The sequence below is a fragment of the Salvia hispanica genome, chromosome 2 (assembly GCF_023119035.1).
Source record: "Salvia hispanica cultivar TCC Black 2014 chromosome 2, UniMelb_Shisp_WGS_1.0, whole genome shotgun sequence".
In the NCBI taxonomy this organism is placed as follows: Eukaryota; Viridiplantae; Streptophyta; class Magnoliopsida; order Lamiales; family Lamiaceae; genus Salvia; species Salvia hispanica.
Genome location: NC_062966.1, coordinates 31,006,228 through 31,023,862, shown reverse-complemented (window position 1 = coordinate 31,023,862; position 17,635 = coordinate 31,006,228). Strand labels below are relative to the sequence as shown.

Sequence of the window (17,635 nt, the reverse complement as noted above, 5' to 3'; positions counted from 1 at the left end):
GCAATTTTAGTGTGCAATTTTTAATTTCTAGTTTTTTAAAATTATGTTTTTTTTAAGATTTTAATTACGTGTTTTTCAATTTTTTTAGGATTTTAAATTATAATTTTCTTTTATTTAATAAAGTGCGTTTTTATTAATTGAATTTGTTTGAAATAAAAATAAAAAATGAAATTGAATGAATAGTTAATAGATGAGATGGTTAAAAGATGGGGGGGTGCAAGTGTTGTCTCTTTCTTAGTTAAGAGATGGGGTGAAAAGTACATTAGGGTCTATAAATAGTGACGAGATGAGACGGTATTGAGACGATTAAGAGACAAGGATGCGGATGGCTCAGTTCTTTTATTCAGGGCTGGGTGAAAAAGGGATTTTTTTGCAGGTTAGCGAATCGCCCGCCGCTGACATTCTTGATTTTCTGTGGGTATCTTTAGGAGCTATTGCGCAAGTTTATTGATCCCTTATTCGCCTTAATTTGAAATAACTGACAATGAATTAATTTATGAAGTAAAGATTGTATCTTTGATAGATTTTCTTCAAAATAGATGCATGCAGAGAGAGATTCTAGTTCAAGACTTCCATGAGTCCATCCAATTGGGAAAGAATGATGTTGTAATGAGGCTTTTGGTTTTGCATATCTCTGTTTTCAGATGACATTGTGTGTTATTTCTTGATGTGGATTGAGATTCTAGTTTAGGGTTGTATTTAATTTTGATTAAGTTGGATTTGAGGAAAAATCTTGATTTGTGTTTATTTGTTGTGTTTTATAATAAAAATGTCTAGTTGTTTTGTTCAGCTGACTGGACACACTGTAATCAGTTACAGTTTTGCTGAATTTTTATCAGCCATGCTTAATCTCATTCCCGGATTTACCTTCGTGTTTGCTGTTGTTTTCAGGCTCTTGATTATGCCAAATGTCGTGCTTAAATTGATCAGTGGCTTCTCTTTCATAAGAAGGAAATGGCAATTTCTTAAACTTTGATTGTGCGGTGTTTCAACTTTCAAATGGCAGTGCTAAACTGTAGGAATTCAAAATTATTAGGAACGCTGGTCTTCATTTCTGGTGCCTTTGTTGTCACTCTCTACAAAGGCCCCGAGAGCCTGACTAATCTGTTGTCTCCTAAGTTGCATTATGAGTATATTGGTGTAGTAGCAGTCAAGTTGGATTTTAGGAGGGTTATTCCTTGCTGAAAACTGTGTCGTTGCTTCAGCCTGCATAATTGGACAGATATAACTCCACTTATAGAAATGAAGAGAAACCAGACAAGTTAGGAATGGAATCTTTTCATATTTATATTCATTTTGCAATTGTCGATTCTCTAGAAATACCCAGCAGAGCTGGTTATAGTATTCCTTTACTGCTTCTCTGCTGCCATTCTGTCCACATTTGAATCTGTGATCTCTGATTGAGACCTTAGTGCTTGACGGTTGCAACCATGAACCTGACTGATTGTTGTTCTGTATTCAGTAGGTGATAGATGAGCTGTTTCATATCGAAAGTCACAGTTGATACTGAACTTCTATCTCAATGCTAGACAATGGTTGGATCAAAACCAGTTTGTTATGTTGAAAACTATGTTTGGAAAATCACCTTATCCATATTTGGCTGTATAATTTGCGCAACCTCGCTTCTTCATAGGGAGTAAATGGCTCTGCATTCCAAGTGTAACTGCATGGTGCCTGCACAAAAAAGGTTCCCTTTTCATTCCAATGTTTCATCCGTTAGGGTTCATGATATCTGCTGTTATTGGTATTATCTTCTTGGGAGATATTCTGTATCTTGGAAGGTGGGGTGCGTTCACTTTGTTTGAAGTTATTCAATTGAAAATGAGTTATTTCTGTCACTAATTATGTCATAGCGATGACTAAAATTTTGAGTTTGCACAAAAGCTTGGATTCTTTTATAGCTGTTATTATTCTTATGGTATTTGTTTTTGTTCATAGATTTGAATTTTGTGCAGTTTGCTAGGGTCAGTTAATATCGTTGTCGGGTTGTACTCAGTGATGTGGGGAAAGGCAAAAGAAGTTAAGGTGATTGAGAACAGCAACAACCGACTTTCTGCAACCATTAGTGTGAATGCTCCCATTGAGGATGAGCAGACTGTGTCATTAGACAAGAGCATGACGCCATTCACTTGCTAATATACGGAGGTTTGTCGCTTTCTTTTGAGATGGAAGTCAATAAAAATTCATTTTCTAGGTTCAAGAGCTACTACGTCTATTCAACTCCCGCCTCACTATGCTGCTCAAAGATCATATTCCTATCTATTTTCTTAAATTTATTTATTTTTCCTGGCTCTTTTATTTGACTTTGCGCTACAAATAAACTAACTGTTGCTGATAAATGTTCAATAGATGCTAAAAAGAACTGTTGACGCTTAGCGCATAACTTATTATCATCTGAAAAAGTCAGTCATATTGGCTCAAGGAATGATGACCCAAGACCTATGATAGTAACTTCTAGCAAGAATTCTTTGCATATACTTTGTAGGAATCGAAAGGTCAACAATGTTCTTTGTATATTTTTATGTCTGCAAGCTTAGGCAAAACATAGAATGACCAGAATTTATAATTATGTAGTAAATGGAAAAACAAAGTTTGTTTCTGAGACAAGTTGATAAATTTTTTTCTGGTTACAACAATTCATGATGATGATTACACAGCATATTTCGTACTGTTTCTATTGTTCTCTACATTACTTAATCCTCTATTATCATAGTTTCCTTGTTATTATTGTGATATTTTTTAAAATTGAGCTCAAGAAAATCTCTGATACATTAACATTAGATGTCACAATTATCCTCTACTCTTAACATCATCAGTGCGTGGTATATAATTTAATTCGACTTTTATCCTTGTCAATGCCATCACTAAGACAGTGAAATCAGTGTTATATCCTGGAGATAGGAATATAGGATACAATATGGTTAGAATATATGAAGAAATTTAGCTTCAAAGTTTGGCCTCTGGAATTTTGAGTTGAAGATGAAGTTGTTCTTTTAGGCACCGCGGAAGCCATATCCATTTTCTGGCCTTTCTTGTAGAGGTCAACAGTCTAATGCTGGAGAGGATCGACGTCTCTTTGAAGGAGGAGACATGTTTGACAAGTATCTTCCTTCCTATCCTTTCACACACATGAAGTGTACATGCCTCCTCATCCTATACTATATGTTTTTTTCTTGTACAATGTCAAATCTCACTCATTCTTTCTCTTTATTATCCGTTGACACTCGTGCATGAGCTGCATCCTGTTTTATACAATATGACTATTTTTGGTGAATAGCTGACCAGTCTTGGCTGCAGGTGGAAGAAGTCAGAATAGTGAGACATTGTCTAAACATGGGAGGCATGACCTTCAAATTCTAAGTTTTGAATGGATTCAAATGTTGTATATTATTCTTATTTTGTAAAATACAGCACAGAAACTACTGCTGAATTTTACACATGCATATGTTACTACCTATGACTGTAAAAGTTGAGCATTGTTGGTGATGAGAAGTTTATCACTTCAAATGTGTGTAATGCATAATTGGATTTTCCATCCTCTGAAATATGTATTGATATTGCCTGGGGCATTTTTCTTAGTTGTTTTGACTGTTCTCTTTGACAGATGGTGTTTTGTTTTTTGATTTTTCACTGCAAGAGATGTCTTGTAATGGCTTGATTTAGTGTGGTGAGCTTTGTTGAAGAATGCCAGAGAATTGGAGTACATTTAATTGTTCAATTTTTATACAGTTTTCACTATTATTGAATATTTGACCAGTGTATTATTGGATGACATATGTGACATAAATTGGTTGAATGAAAGCAAAATTAGAAAACATTTTAAAATACTCTAAAATTGTACTCTACACTTATATTAGACGAAGAGCTTTAATTTGTTTTACAAAAGTTTAGATTTTTCTATTACACACTTTTCAGTTTTCAATGATCATTTTAGTAATTAGAGAAGTGTGTGTGTATTATAATTTGATTCTACCTGATAAAAATGATAAGAACTACATCTTATTTTGACAGACAAATTAATAAATTACCTAAATGGAATACTTATACGTGCGTTCTCACGTATCTTGAAATTTTAAATTCTAGACAAAATTGAGCTTACTTCGCTTATTATAAGTCTAAAGAGAGTGACTAATGAGGATATAATGTGGAGTATAATAATACTTGACGTAATTTACCAAACATGATCAAACTTTTCTTCAATAATTAAAATATTCTCCCCGTTCTATCTACAGTACTTATTATAAAAGGATTCCAAGAAAAGAGACAAAAGATTAGATCATCAAAAAAACATTAAATTAAACACAAATCCACGTACTTACTAATCCCGATCGCCAGCCAAGGACGTGACAGGAACCAATTCCGCTGATGCAAAACAAAACAAAAGGGCATAAGACTAATTAACTAATTAATTAATCAGCACTAATTAAGTCTCAAGAATTTTATAAACTAAACAATCAGATTACCAATCAAGAGGCAGAAACAAATTGCGATTGCGTACTTAGTTATTTAATTAGACACTAGATTACCCATACATGGTTGAAATTAATTAACAGTAGGAAGTTGCGATTTGTGAGACACATAATCATAATTAGAGGGACCCTTAGTATTAATTATGGTTGATGGTGGGGCCTCAATTAATATAAACCACGAGGTTGAACATCAGATTGCTCTAACGTCATTATTCATGAAAATATCTTTTTTTTAATAAGTATATTTACATATTAAAAAAAAAAGATATTTTTACTAATAATGACGTTTATGTATGTATATACGAACAAACCCTATTTGTACTTAACATAAAAACTACCCTAGTGGGCCACACATACAATATATTTATGACTTATAACACATCATATAAATATAAATGTATAGCATTTATTAAAAATATAAATAAAATGTGAATATATGGTCTTCCCTTAGTATGCATGGGGCAGCACCCGAGTTGCTTAGTCCACTATAAGTAGCTTCACACTTTCTTGAAAGGTTACGCTCCATTTTTTCTTCTCTCCCATCCTATCATTAGAATCACCAAATTTTCAATAATAAATATACAGGAAGAGATCAAAAGAGACCAAAATTAATCACAAAACTATCTAGAAGAGAGAGAGATGGGCGGCAACGGAAGCGTGAAGGCGGCTATGGTGGAGGCGGCTCCCTGTGCCGCTATGGTGTTGGTGGAGGGTTCGATTATAGGATTGACGATAATGGCTAGCACGGCCATGGCTAGAGGAATGAGCCCTTTTGTGTTTGTAGTCTACACAAATATTCTTGGATCAATTCTCCTACTCCCTTATTGCTTCTTCTATCAAAGAGAAAGGTTTCTATTTTTCATGTTCACACCAACAAATATGACTTCTTTTGTAATTGCGACATTAATTAAAGACCGTGTCACGATATACTGATGTTATGATTTTTTTCTTTTGGTAGATCGGAAGATGCGGTATTTACCTTGAAGTTTATGGTGCGAGTGTTCTTGCTTGGTTTGATAGGGTTTGTTTTCTTTCTTGTGATTGTGATTATCAAAATCTCAGAAATTTTCTGTAATAATATTTATTGGTGTAATTTGCAGGATAACTATAGCTCAGAATCTAGCATTTGTTGGATTGAGTTACAGTTCTCCAATAGTGGCATGTGGAATGGCAAACCAGATTCCTGCTTTCTCTTTCATTCTAGGAATCATCCTCAGGTTCTCTTGATTCTTCTCTCTCTCTCAAATTATAAACTTGAGATTCTTGATTTTTTTATATTATAATAATTTAAGAGTTTAGTTATTGTTATCTTAGTCATCCCACTTGCACCAAATATATGTAGCCAGCTAACATGATATGACTCAAAAAGTTTAAGTCCAACCAAATCATCAATGATTCATTCATTGATTCTCTATGCTTGAAATGAAATATACGTATACGCGCTTATATTCGACGTTTATTATTTTTGTTAATTGTATATATAAATTGATCATCAGATAGTGTTAGAAAAATAACCAGATCTTAATGCATAATCAAGTAATTAAACATGGAGGTTATTTTTAAATACTCCAAGATAGGTCAGTTTTATATCGTTTTATGGGTTCATACCCGGCCCCTTGTATATATGAACTAAAATGGTCTTAAAATGACTTTCGTGTTTTAATCGCATCCTTCCATTTCTGTCTAATGGTTGAGAGTTGATTTCTAGTTATACAGTTATTTTTTATAAACTCATACCTATTAAGTTTTTTAACCAATTACTAAGTTTTTGTGTATATTATTTTCCATCTAATAAAAAGAATTGGAATCTGTAGAGTAACTAGAAGCACAAGAGGGAATCAGTTTTTTATTCCAATTGTCCAAATTAAGTGTGTGCCACACATAAATTCTTGGGCCATGTTAGGTTGGAATCTGGTCCACTCGTATCTATTGGATCTTGGATTTTCTATTTATTTTTAAATAAATTAATAGTACACAGCTACCATATATTGACGGTCCTATTTCGAACATCGGCACGTCCTAATAATGCGAAATAGAAAATTTTTTATTTTACCACAATTCCAATATTCTACTGTTTTTGGGCTTTCTGTAATTAGGAGCCACTAGTTGAATAATACTACTAAAGACTAATTGATTTCCAAAGGGTCCACATATTTTGATTGCAAGTTGAAAAATCTATATCTATCTTGGTTGTGGATGCTTTTGTTTTCTTAACTTTTTCTAGTCATTATTTTTTTCTAGATTTATTATACTCAACATAAATATGTGATCTGAATTGTAACGCTATTTGATTTGTTGTCACTTTCACTACGCCTGCCTCTATTAATAATTTCAATGTATGAGTTGGATATTTTTCACGTAATTTATTGATGCTTGACGATTCATGTATTATTATTCCAGTATAGTAGTACATGGTAAAACCCTCAGGTTTATCTGTTGTCTATTTTGTTTGGTTCACGTCTAGTTAAAAAAAAAGGGGACATATCCTCTTTCTTTTAAGAAGTTATATAACTCGACCAATTATTTTTATGAAAAATTTATCTTACTAAAATTAGGCTACTATACAATCATGGATTCAGAAAAGGTTGTTTGACTAAGTTAATAAATTTGTATGGTGTCGGTGAGTGCGTGTGTGGAGTGGATGTAAGAATTAAAAAATTAATTAATTAAAATATAATTATAAATGATTTGATATTGTATATTGTTTCCATATTAAAAGGGCCAGTTATCCTTTTTCTAGACTTATATGAACTATTCTTGGAAGCTTATTTTATGTCATCAATTAAATCCGGCTCCTTATCAATCTGCTTTCTTGACTTCAACGTTTACTAAATGTGAAGTAGGTTTCCATTTCTATTAAAGAGGCCAATTTACAAATTATTTTAATCCAAAACTTTTCATTGATTGATCACTTTATACTAATAAATATTTGTAAATAAATTTCAGGACGATAAAATTCGATTGGAAAAGGTCAGGCAGCCAAGCAAGAGTAATAGGCACCTTGATATCTTTCGCCGGAGCAATTTCAGTCACTCTCTATAGGGGGCCCACCATCAGAAGCCACTCCTCCCCTTCTCTGTCGGCCGCGCCGCCGCGCCTATTCGTGTTCTTAGCACCACATGAAAACTGGGTTCTTGGCTGCTTGCTATTTGCAGCTTCTTCTTTCACTCTTGCCATTTGGAACATCCTTCAGGTACCAAAAATCTTCCACTAATAATTACTTACTACAAAATTATTGGAATATTAATTTGTATTTTATTAAATATATATGGTCTAAAAACAGATATTGAATATTCTTTTTATTTGCATTGTTATTCTATTTTTGAGTCAGGTGGGAACAGTGAAAATGTGCTCCAACGTTATGAAAATAATCTCTTTTTATAGCTTATTTGGGACGATGCAATCAGCTGTGGTTGCCCTTTTCTTCGAGAAAAATCCTAGTGCGTGGAGGCTCGAGCTCAATTTTGAACTCTTAGTCATCGTGCTCACGGTAAATTTATTTATAAAATCACAAATTTTGTTTTTTAGTGGACACTAATTATAATTTGTTTAAATTACATAGGCAATTTTCAGCAGTTTGATACGTACAAAAGTATTGATATGGTGCACGAGATGGAAGGGCCCTTATTTTGTGCCCGCATTCAAACCATTTGGAATTCCGTATGCAAGTACCTTCGGTTGTTTGCTCTTTGCGGACACTTTCCATATTGGGAGGTACGTTTCTCGATCCAATTTTATAATGAATTAACTATATACGAGTATATCGGTATGTCAAATAAAAAATCATCACCTTTTCATTATTTCTTTTGTTTTTGACATTTTTTATCAATAAATGAACAAAATTTTAAAGTCTTAATGCATATCAAAGGATTCATTTTTTTTTAAAAATCTTAATAAATGGCGTAAGACTGTATAATGCAATTTAATTGGGGGAGGTAATTGAAATTGTGGTAACTAATTAATGTAGCATGATTGGAGCATTCCTGTGTGGTATGGGGTATTACACCGTTTTATGGGGAGAGATCAAAGAGAATGAAGCACAGCGGTTGGATGATAGTCGCAATGGCTCATCAACGGCCGAGAAGGTCCCTCTTCTTCACGATAAAGATTCCGGCGAAGTATGAGATTATGAAGATGAAGATTTTTTCTTTTCCTTTATTTGTGAATTAATTTTCACATAACTTTCTGTGATTGGATTGAGAAGGATTAGTTTTTTAGGATCCTCCATATTTTTATATGAAATCCTTTTGTATTGTTTTGTATGTGTATAATATCATATCGTAAGTCTTGTTGTAGTGCTTGAAATTAATTTTCAATCACAAGTTGTATATAGAGCTATTGTTTGTAGCAAATCAGATCGACTATTGTACTTTTGAATAATATACTAAATCATTGTGAGTTGCAAAGTTGTTGTTATTATTATTATTATTATTATTATCATTATTATTATTATTATTATTATTATTATTATTATTATTATTATTATTATTATTATTATTATTATTATTATTATTATATTCAGATATGAGCGATAGAAAAACATGACAAATAAATGTTCAAACAAATACTGCAAGATTGTCCACTACTTTTACATTATTTTCAGAAAATTCTTGTAACACAACAACAAGGTTTGTCAAACACAAATTATTACTATTTCCTTTATTTTAGTAAAGCAATACATATATGGAGTCATGGGCTACACCACAATCAAAAAACATCTATATTGAGATATGTAATCTACATTGGCAATTTTTTATTTAATTTTATTTCTCTTAAATATCATAACTTATGACCGGACCACCAAACTCACAAAATTAAAGTCTATATTTTTCTCCCTCATTAATTCAAAGAGGAGGAATTAAAAAGCTATAGACTAGAGTTTGATTGTAAAATTGGTGATTCTGGTCACATAATCAATGAGACATAAGAAAAAAAGAATACCAACATAATTATATTATATATCAACGATAGATGCTCAACCTTAATCTTGAAGAAATCATGCCTTGAGAAGATAAGCATCAACATCCATGTAAAGTTTAACCACAAAAGCCTTGTAGATATCAAGATTAACAACCACATTTTCATTTGCCTTGTTAAACTCACCTGTATATTTAACCAAAGCACCATCACTTTTAGGGCTGCTGCCAACATATACTACCACCTTGAAATTCTTGTAATATTCCAAGATATCACCTTCCAAAATACTATAACCCAGTATCTTCTTCTCGTCGTCAACAATATCAATCCTCTCCTTGATGGTCGAAACCACGGGGACCATCTCTACATATAGAGGATATCAAATAAACGACGTAGTTGATAGGGTAATTAGTTACAAAATAAGTGAACTAATAGAGTGGAGCCTTTTTATATACCTGTGGCCTTCGGAGTAGACAAATACACTGTTCCGACCGATCTTCCATCGCCCTCGATCACATCGATCCTTTCGATTGCATCGGGCATGGCTTTGGGAAAGAGTGTGATGAATTCTTTTAGGTTTTTCCATAGCTTTTCTGGAGAGGTTTTCAACTCAATGTCTATCTCAAACTTGTGAGTAGCCATTGTTGCAATGCTTAATTAGTGTGATGTTTGTGTTCATGTAAAAACATCTATATATAGGCCAATAATCGAGTTTGGGAATTGATGAAAAATAGGTAGATTGTTTTATTTTCTAGTAGTACTATTTATTAATTGTTAGGTTAGACAGCTCTAAGCTATCTCTAGTGCTGACAACTTAATTTTTTTTTGTTTGATCATATATAGCTGTTTCGAATCCGTTTTTGGCGGAATCCGACTAATCGTGCTCGACCAGGTTTACAGATTAAGGCCGAGAGTTTCTCAGCGGATGGCGGGGTTTGAACCTATGACCTCAAGTCACACAGGCTGTGGCAGATCCAGGATTCATAAATGGAGGGGGCGAAATATATATTAGTAGGTTGGTTTAGGCGAAAATGACAATTTTTTTATTTTTGGGGCGACGTCGGGGCAAACGGAGGGGGTGGACATGATAATTTTACGTCGGATAAGAGAAAATTAGTCGCACGGAGGAGGCGACCGCCGCCTCCTAGATCCGCCACTGACCACAGCTCTACACTACCAGCTACACTACAACTCTAGTTGATTTGGTAAGATAATTAATAGAGATGACATCCAAAACTCCAAATTAACTCTCTCTTGGCCTAATCCTAATCCTATCCTCCTCCATCCTCTCAAACACAAACCAACTTTCTCATTCAACGCTTCTAGAAACTTCTCCCCTACCCTAAAGGCATACCACACCGAACTTTCCAAATCACATCCATTTCACTCTCTCTATCCATTATAGTACGCAGTCTTAAATGTTTTATAGTATAATTGTGGCAATATTGACAACTCAAAACGACTTCGTTTAGTGATAAATCGCCTGAGTGTAAGAGCATCCGCAATGGTGATCTCGGGTCACCGATGGATGTTGTTGTAGTGAGTTCGTCGTAGAGGGCCGCCCTCCGCAGAGGACCTATCCCGATCTAGCGGGACACGTGTCTGGGGTGACGTGGCAGTCCCACTGCCCCCCAGTAGGCATCGTTTTGACCATTGGGAATTTTGATTTTTGATTTAAACAAAAAAACAAAAATAATCGAAAAAATTATAAAAAATGAAATTTTAACACTTCCTCAAATATTGTCATTCTATTATCTCCTTTTTTACTTTTTAATTTATTTTTTAACTTCTAGTTCATCCATAAATCATTTATAAATAACTCATTCATCCTCCTTTTTTTTTTTTTAATTTTAGAAAAACTATCCCTCACTCATTCTTGTCTCCCAAAATATTTATTCATACTATTTCAATTATGTAATTTCGATTGTTATTTTAATTTAATGTTTAATAATTTAATATTATTTTTAAAATTAATTTCCTTTTTATAATTTTGAATATAATGTTTAGTTGAAATTAAATTGATTGAGAAATAAAATAAAATTAAATGTGTAGGTGATTGGGTTTGTATCTGTCAAGGTTCTAGTTAAAGTAATCGCGAGATAGTTAACTTTCCCGACGAGTCCCTGAGTATACATTCAGCGAGTCGTTGGGACTCTTCTGTATTCCATTTCGTCTTGTACATCTTCTCACTCGTTTTTCACCTATTTAAGCTTATTTTTTTCTACACATCTCAAACTAAACAGTCAAAATACCGAAATAGTAGAGAACATGATATAATCATGTGGATTCTTGGCCAAATATAAACAATTACAATCAAATGTCGTCTCTAAACATGAGCAAAAGCGCGAGCATATCAGTAGCTAAGGTTTCTTTGTACCTTGTGCTTATAATTGAGTTATTATTTTGTACTTGGTATATTATTTTCTAGAGACTGACCATCTCTTAGTGTTTGACCAAACAAAGTCTTGATAATTAGTGAATCTTCGACGGTCTTAACCATTTTACATATGGAGTGAGCAAGACCCTCCAATATTACCGAATACACCACCATTATTGTCTATCACTCTCTACTCCCGCCGATTACACCACCACTCAAATCGACGACCTTGGACCTGGAGTGACTAACCAGCTTTAGATGAAAATAAATGTTATAGTGATCAATTGTGCATTAAAACATGCGATATTTCGAACTTTCTATTTTTATTTAAACGTCTCGAATTTTTAAGTGGAATAGTTGAGCGTGAGACAACTTGAATAATGGTCAATAAGCATTCTTTAATTTAATCAATAATCATTCAAACCCTTATTATTAAACGAAGGAGAAGAATATTAAAAATTGAGTTGTATTTTATTCTTATCGTTGTTTGTTATTTGATGTTACAAATATTCCCATTAACATTAACTATAGTGTCGCTACAACGTTTAGAGCATCCGCAACGATGTTGAAAACGGCGTCCATCCGTCCGTGCCAACGGTAAGGACGAGCTCGTCCGCCGCTGCAAGCCGTCCATCCGTGCCAGTGGCACGACGCTGCTCTTAGCTAAGAGTACGTCCGTGCCGCTCTTTGATTCGCCAACGACATAGCCGTTGGCATATTCAAATTTTTTAATTTTTTTTAAATTTGAAATTAATTTTTAAAAAAGTTTTTAAATAAAAAAAAATATTTTCCCACTTCCCAAAAAATTATATCCGTTTTCTACCCACTTTTAATTTATTTATCAATTTTTTTCCCCAAAATTCACATTTTCATCTATAAATACCCCTACTTCAACAAAAAAAAAAATCATATTCTCATCTATTCTATCATCTACATTCTCTCATCTTTTTTCTCATATTCGCTCATCTAAATTCCTACCACACTACACTACACAATGTCCGGCTCCGGCGATCACCCCTCCGGCAATCGCGGTTGGAACTACGATTGGTTCAACTCCGACTCATTCCCTAGTCCGGAAACGCAATTTATGGCCCCTCCTCAAACCCAAGGTTCGCAAGTTGCGGGTGGCTACCGCCCTTACCCGGTGGACGACCAAAATGCCTCCGGGTTCGGGTGGGCACCCGAACCCGGATCGGGAGGGAGCAGCAACTCTACTCCAACTCCTACTTCTATTCCTACTCCTACTCCTCCTACTCGTGGCACCCGCACCCCGTACACTCCGGGTGAGATGATGGCGATGTTCAAAGCCTACTTGGCAGTCTCCGAAGATTGGGACGTTGGCACGAACCAATCCGGAGAAACGTATTGGTGGCGCATCACTCTTCTTTACAATGAAACCCGGCCAGGGGAACCATCTATCGCAATGATAGTATGATGCACAATTGCATCTTTAGATGCAACGAGGCAATTGGTAAGTTCCAAGGGTACTTCCAACAGGAAGAGCGGGCGGCGGGGAGCGGCAAGAGCGAGAGCGAGCTCGACATCATCAGTGCCGCCTTGGCGACCTACCAAAGCTTGGAGTTCAAAGCGTTCAAGTACCTCGCTTGTTGGTAGGAGGGGCGCCTTCATCCGAAGTATAAGGGCGGCATAGTAGCATACTCCTCCAGTTCCTTTAGCAAACGGTCGAGGTCGGTAGCCCTATCCGATGGCGCCTCCGATGATGTGGCTACCCAACTTGCCGGAACTAACTTGGGTAGCCCCGACGCTGGCCGGAGCAGTTCCCGCCGGCCGCAAGGAAAGAAGAAGGGCCGTCGCGCCCCGACTCCATCCGCCCCCACCCCCGCTCCCGCTCACGCTCACTTTGTGCCTCCTCCACCCCCGAACAACTCGTTGTGGGCCCTCTTGGGTCAACTCTATATGAACGATACATCTAAGATGACTCTGGAGCAACTTGCAACACATGAGGGAATGATCCGGGATCTCAAGAGGCAATTGGGGATAGAGGACTAGTCTTCTACGTGTGTAATTTTTAATTTGTAGGATTTTAATTATATATTTTTTTATTTTCTAGGATTCTAATTATGTATTTTCTGGGGTGGTGAGGGTATAATGAGAAATTCTGGATGAAATCAGCTCTGGTCTGTAAACTATAGATGAATCTTCTTGCGGTTCACTCAAATCCGGCTGATTGAATGCAGAAGAGTGAATTTCTCTGATCTTTATGCCAAGTATAAACAACCAGGATCTGTTTGCGGACTTGTAGTATCTGCTGATAGAAGAAAATCTTATTTTTATCATTTAGAGAGATTTTTGTTTGGTTTCGAGAAATCAAATGAAATTCTATTACAGATATGTATTCTTTGTTTTCCTTTGGACATACGGACATGTGCACACTTCCCCCTTATATAGTCCATGTTGATCTCTGCAAACACAACCTGCGAGATCGTACCTTGGCACCCTTTTGTCATATAATCACCATCAACTTCGCGCCTATCACACTCTTCTACTTTTCCTATCAACCTGTTTCTTCGCAAAATATTAATGTTGTTTTTATGCATCCAGGCTCCCTGTTCGCTGGGATAAAAGCACGATTGTTGTTATGAACGAGGTCAGAGTTAGCAGCCCTCATCTCCCTGATCAGTTACCGGAGGAACTCCTGCTGCCAATGAACGTGTGCCACAATTTCTGCACCGCCTCCCCCGCTTCCTGCTCTCCCGAAGCGCCTGCATTCCTTTTTCTTGAACAGCCGCGTCGCCGGCGTCAGCTCTCTTTCTCTTTCCTCTGATGTTCTTCTCCGGCGGTATAGATCGGATCTTTGAAGTGGCTGCTGGAGATGCCATGTTAGGGAGGCTGAGAGGACGCGAAGGACGGATATGACAGGAGGAAATCAGAGCTATCGCCTGCACTGCCTAGCCGCCGCCACCCGTCGGAGCTATTGCCTGATTCCAAGAGCTCTGCAGTGCAGCAATCAACAATCAAAAATCAAAATAATCAGTCCACAACAATGCACATTCACTCTTTAGTCAATGGTTTGTTAATATAAGTGTTTAATCTTTCTTTGAGAAGCCAATGTTTCATTACATCAATTTTTTGTCCAATCATATTTGCCTCCCTCTCTGTCTAACTTGTCTCCATCTCTCTCTTTGTTTAGAATCTCCACAATTTTATTAAAACAGGTACAATAACAATAAAAAAAAATATTACACATCAGCTTCTCATTTTCCCTCCAAAAAGGTTATTGCAGTAATTTTAACAAAATGCCACTTTTAAGTAGTATAGATATAGATATAGATGAAGTAGGTTTCCATTTCTATAAAAGTGAGCCAATTTACAAATTATTTTAATCCAAAACTTTTATCACTTTATACTAATATATTACTAATAAATAAATTTCAGGACAATAAAATTCGATTGGAAAAGTTCGGGCACCCAAGCAAGAATAATGGGCACCTCGTGATCTTTCGCCGGCGCAATTTCAATCACTCTCTACAGGAGGCCCACCGTCAAGAGCCACTCCTCCCCTTCTCTTTCGGCGCTGCCGCCGCGTCTATTCGTATACTTAGGACCACATGAAAACCTGGTTCTTGGCTGCATGCTATTTGCAGCTTCTTATTTCACTCTTGCCATTTGGAACATCTTTCAGCCTAAGTTTAATATGTTAAAGTATTATCTATATATATAGATATATGCATACAACGGACGGAAGGTTTGTTTTAGGCAGTAGAACTTGTCTCCAAGAAACAGAAATAAAGAAAATGATAGAGTATTAAGAAAAAGAAAATATCAGAGAAAAGAAAGAAAGAAAAATTGAAAGAGCAGTTGATGATGGAGAAGGGGAAGTTAGAAGAAATACATGGAGATATTACCGCAGAAGATTTTAGCGGAAGAAATAAAAGGATTAAGGAGGTAGCTAGTGGAACCTGGAATTCAATTAAACTACTTAGTATAAATCACACTTTTAATTTTACACGTGTTATGTGCTTCTTTGCTAGGTGTTAAATAAAGTGAATAATTTGATTGTATGATGTGACTCTGATATAATTATGTGTTATTTGATATAAATGGTGGAATATGGTATGGATATGTGAAATGATTATATGATAGAAATATGTGATTAGTGCAATTGATATGTTTGCACATGGTTTTGGAATTATTTGAATCATTGGATTACAAAGGATCTGTGACAGTCATGCCCTGGGTCTGATATCAATGGCAATGGACCTACGGGTCATATACAATGGCAATTACCTACGGATCTTATATACAATGGCAATGGACCTCCAGGTCATATATATGTATACAATGGCAATGAGATCTACGGGTCACATATACAATGACAATGGACCTTCGGGTCATTTATATATGTACAATGGCAATGAGACCTTCGGGTCAGATACAATGGAATCCCGGGCAGATGGCAGACTTGATTTGTCACAGAATAATAAACTGAACAAAGTGGCATATGCATATCTACATTAAATTGTTTCTAATATTTGTTGGTTATTGTTATATATATTGGTTAAAGAATGTGTTTGATATCTGGGATGTGGAATTAAAGGTAAGGTTTATATACACTGAGTTGTGGCTCATATAAACCACTAATAATTTTCAGGAATAAAATATCAGTGAAGTTTTTTATTGACATGGGTCGTAGGAACTCCACATGTTATCAGGGTCGGCGGCTGACGCATTTTTGGCAATCTTCTCCTCCTCATCATTTTTGCATGTAGATAAATGTATAACATATAGAGTGGTGAGAGAGTCCCACTACAGTTTAGAATGTTTGAAATATGTACTTGATAAATAGTGGGTTTTGAAATGGTATAATATGTGCGTTTTATGTACTTGAAGCGTGGGTTAATTTATTTAATATTTAAAATTTATATATAGTAAGTGCATATGTCATAAGAGTTGAGGTGTGACAGTGCTCAAGGTAAATTTATTTATAAAATCACAAATTTTGTTTTTTAGTGGACACTAATTATAATTTGTTTAAATTACATATATAGGAAATTTTCAGCAATTTGATACGTACAAAAGTATTGATTTGGTGCACAAGATGGAAGGGCACTTATTTTGTGCCCGCATTCAAACCATTTGGAATTCCGTATGCAAGTACCTTCGGTTGTTTGCTCTTTGCGGACACTTTTCATATTGGGAGGTACATTTCTCGATCCAATTTAATTTAAAATGAATTAACTATATATCGGTACGTCAAATAAAAAATCATCACCTTTTCATGATTTCTTTTGTTTTTGACAATTTTTTTTTATCAATAAATGAACAAAAATTTAAAGTCTTAATGCATATCAGAGGATTAAAAAAAAAATTTAATCTTAATAAATGGCCTAAGACGGTAAATGGAGGATGATTATTTATTTGTCTATTGAGGGAAATAATTGAAATTGTGGTAACTAATGTAGCATGATGGGAGCATTCGTGTGTGGTATAGGCTATTGAAAACTATTTTTTTTTTCTCTTTTCACAAGTAAATTTTAAAGCACGTAGCCTGATCAAGTTAGAGGACCTGTTCAAGCTGAGCGACTTCCACGATCGTTGTGTGTGAACAAAGACGAAGAGATTGTTCAAAACCTAAACCCCACTACACTATTAAGCTAGCAAAGGGAAGTAAGGGTCGAATCCCTCAGAGATGGATGCGGGTGGAGTTGAGAACGTGTAACACCCCGACTTTTTTTTCTAGTTTCTTAGCTGTTCTCGCAACAATGTCGATTGTGTAGCCAAAATTTTTATTCAATAGCTCGAGTTCTTTTTACATTTGAAGGACTCAATTAGGTGATCATTTTTTTTTTTTGACGATGCAACCCGAATGAAGAAACGAATGTGTTTTATTGAAGATAGAAAGAAATTTTAG

At 35.4% G+C, this 17,635-nt stretch overlaps 2 protein-coding genes and 1 long non-coding RNA gene across 7 annotated transcripts; 2 read left to right on the top strand and 1 right to left on the bottom strand.

The window, feature by feature from the left end:
* Positions 1-325: 325 nt before the first annotated feature.
* On the top strand, positions 326-3,578 carry LOC125203449. Of its 5 annotated transcripts, none has more exons than XR_007173373.1 (4): positions 326-376; positions 892-1,687; positions 1,956-2,145; positions 2,998-3,578. It is a non-coding gene; the product is annotated as an uncharacterized LOC125203449 (long non-coding RNA). The 5 variants fall into 5 exon arrangements; XR_007173375.1 differs by having other exon boundaries at positions 335-376; positions 1,463-1,687; XR_007173376.1 differs by lacking the exon at positions 326-376 and having other exon boundaries at positions 394-1,786.
* Positions 3,579-4,956: 1,378 nt separating this feature from the next.
* Positions 4,957-8,875, top strand: LOC125208574 (WAT1-related protein At1g70260-like). The gene is made up of 7 exons (XM_048108218.1): positions 4,957-5,317; positions 5,428-5,490; positions 5,570-5,686; positions 7,416-7,662; positions 7,801-7,959; positions 8,032-8,183; positions 8,437-8,875. Exons 1-7 carry the CDS (start codon positions 5,109-5,111, stop codon positions 8,591-8,593), a joined length of 1,104 nt encoding a protein of 367 aa, XP_047964175.1. The 5' UTR covers positions 4,957-5,108; the 3' UTR covers positions 8,594-8,875.
* Positions 8,876-9,098: 223 nt separating this feature from the next.
* Positions 9,099-10,047, bottom strand: LOC125207842 (MLP-like protein 423). The gene is made up of 2 exons (XM_048107344.1): positions 9,842-10,047; positions 9,099-9,749 (listed from the first exon to the last, which is right to left on the bottom strand). Exons 1-2 carry the CDS (start codon positions 10,026-10,028, stop codon positions 9,466-9,468), a joined length of 471 nt encoding a protein of 156 aa, XP_047963301.1. The 5' UTR covers positions 10,029-10,047; the 3' UTR covers positions 9,099-9,465.
* Between the last annotated feature and the right edge of the window lie 7,588 nt (positions 10,048-17,635).

Excerpts from the sequence above, each read along its gene's own strand:
- LOC125208574 (XM_048108218.1), top strand. The coding sequence starts at position 5,109 with ATGGGCGGCAACGGAAGCGTGAAGGCGGCTATGGTGGAGGCGGCTCCC. Across the intron at positions 5,687-7,415 it reads ATTCTAGGAATCATCCTCAG|GACGATAAAATTCGATTGGA; the intron begins GTTCTCTTGATT and ends AATAAATTTCAG. Across the intron at positions 8,184-8,436 it reads GACACTTTCCATATTGGGAG|CATGATTGGAGCATTCCTGT; the intron begins GTACGTTTCTCG and ends TAATTAATGTAG.
- LOC125207842 (XM_048107344.1), bottom strand. The coding sequence starts at position 10,028 with ATGGCTACTCACAAGTTTGAGATAGACATTGAGTTGAAAACCTCTCCA. Across the intron at positions 9,750-9,841 it reads GTCTACTCCGAAGGCCACAG|AGATGGTCCCCGTGGTTTCG; the intron begins GTATATAAAAAG and ends CTCTATATGTAG.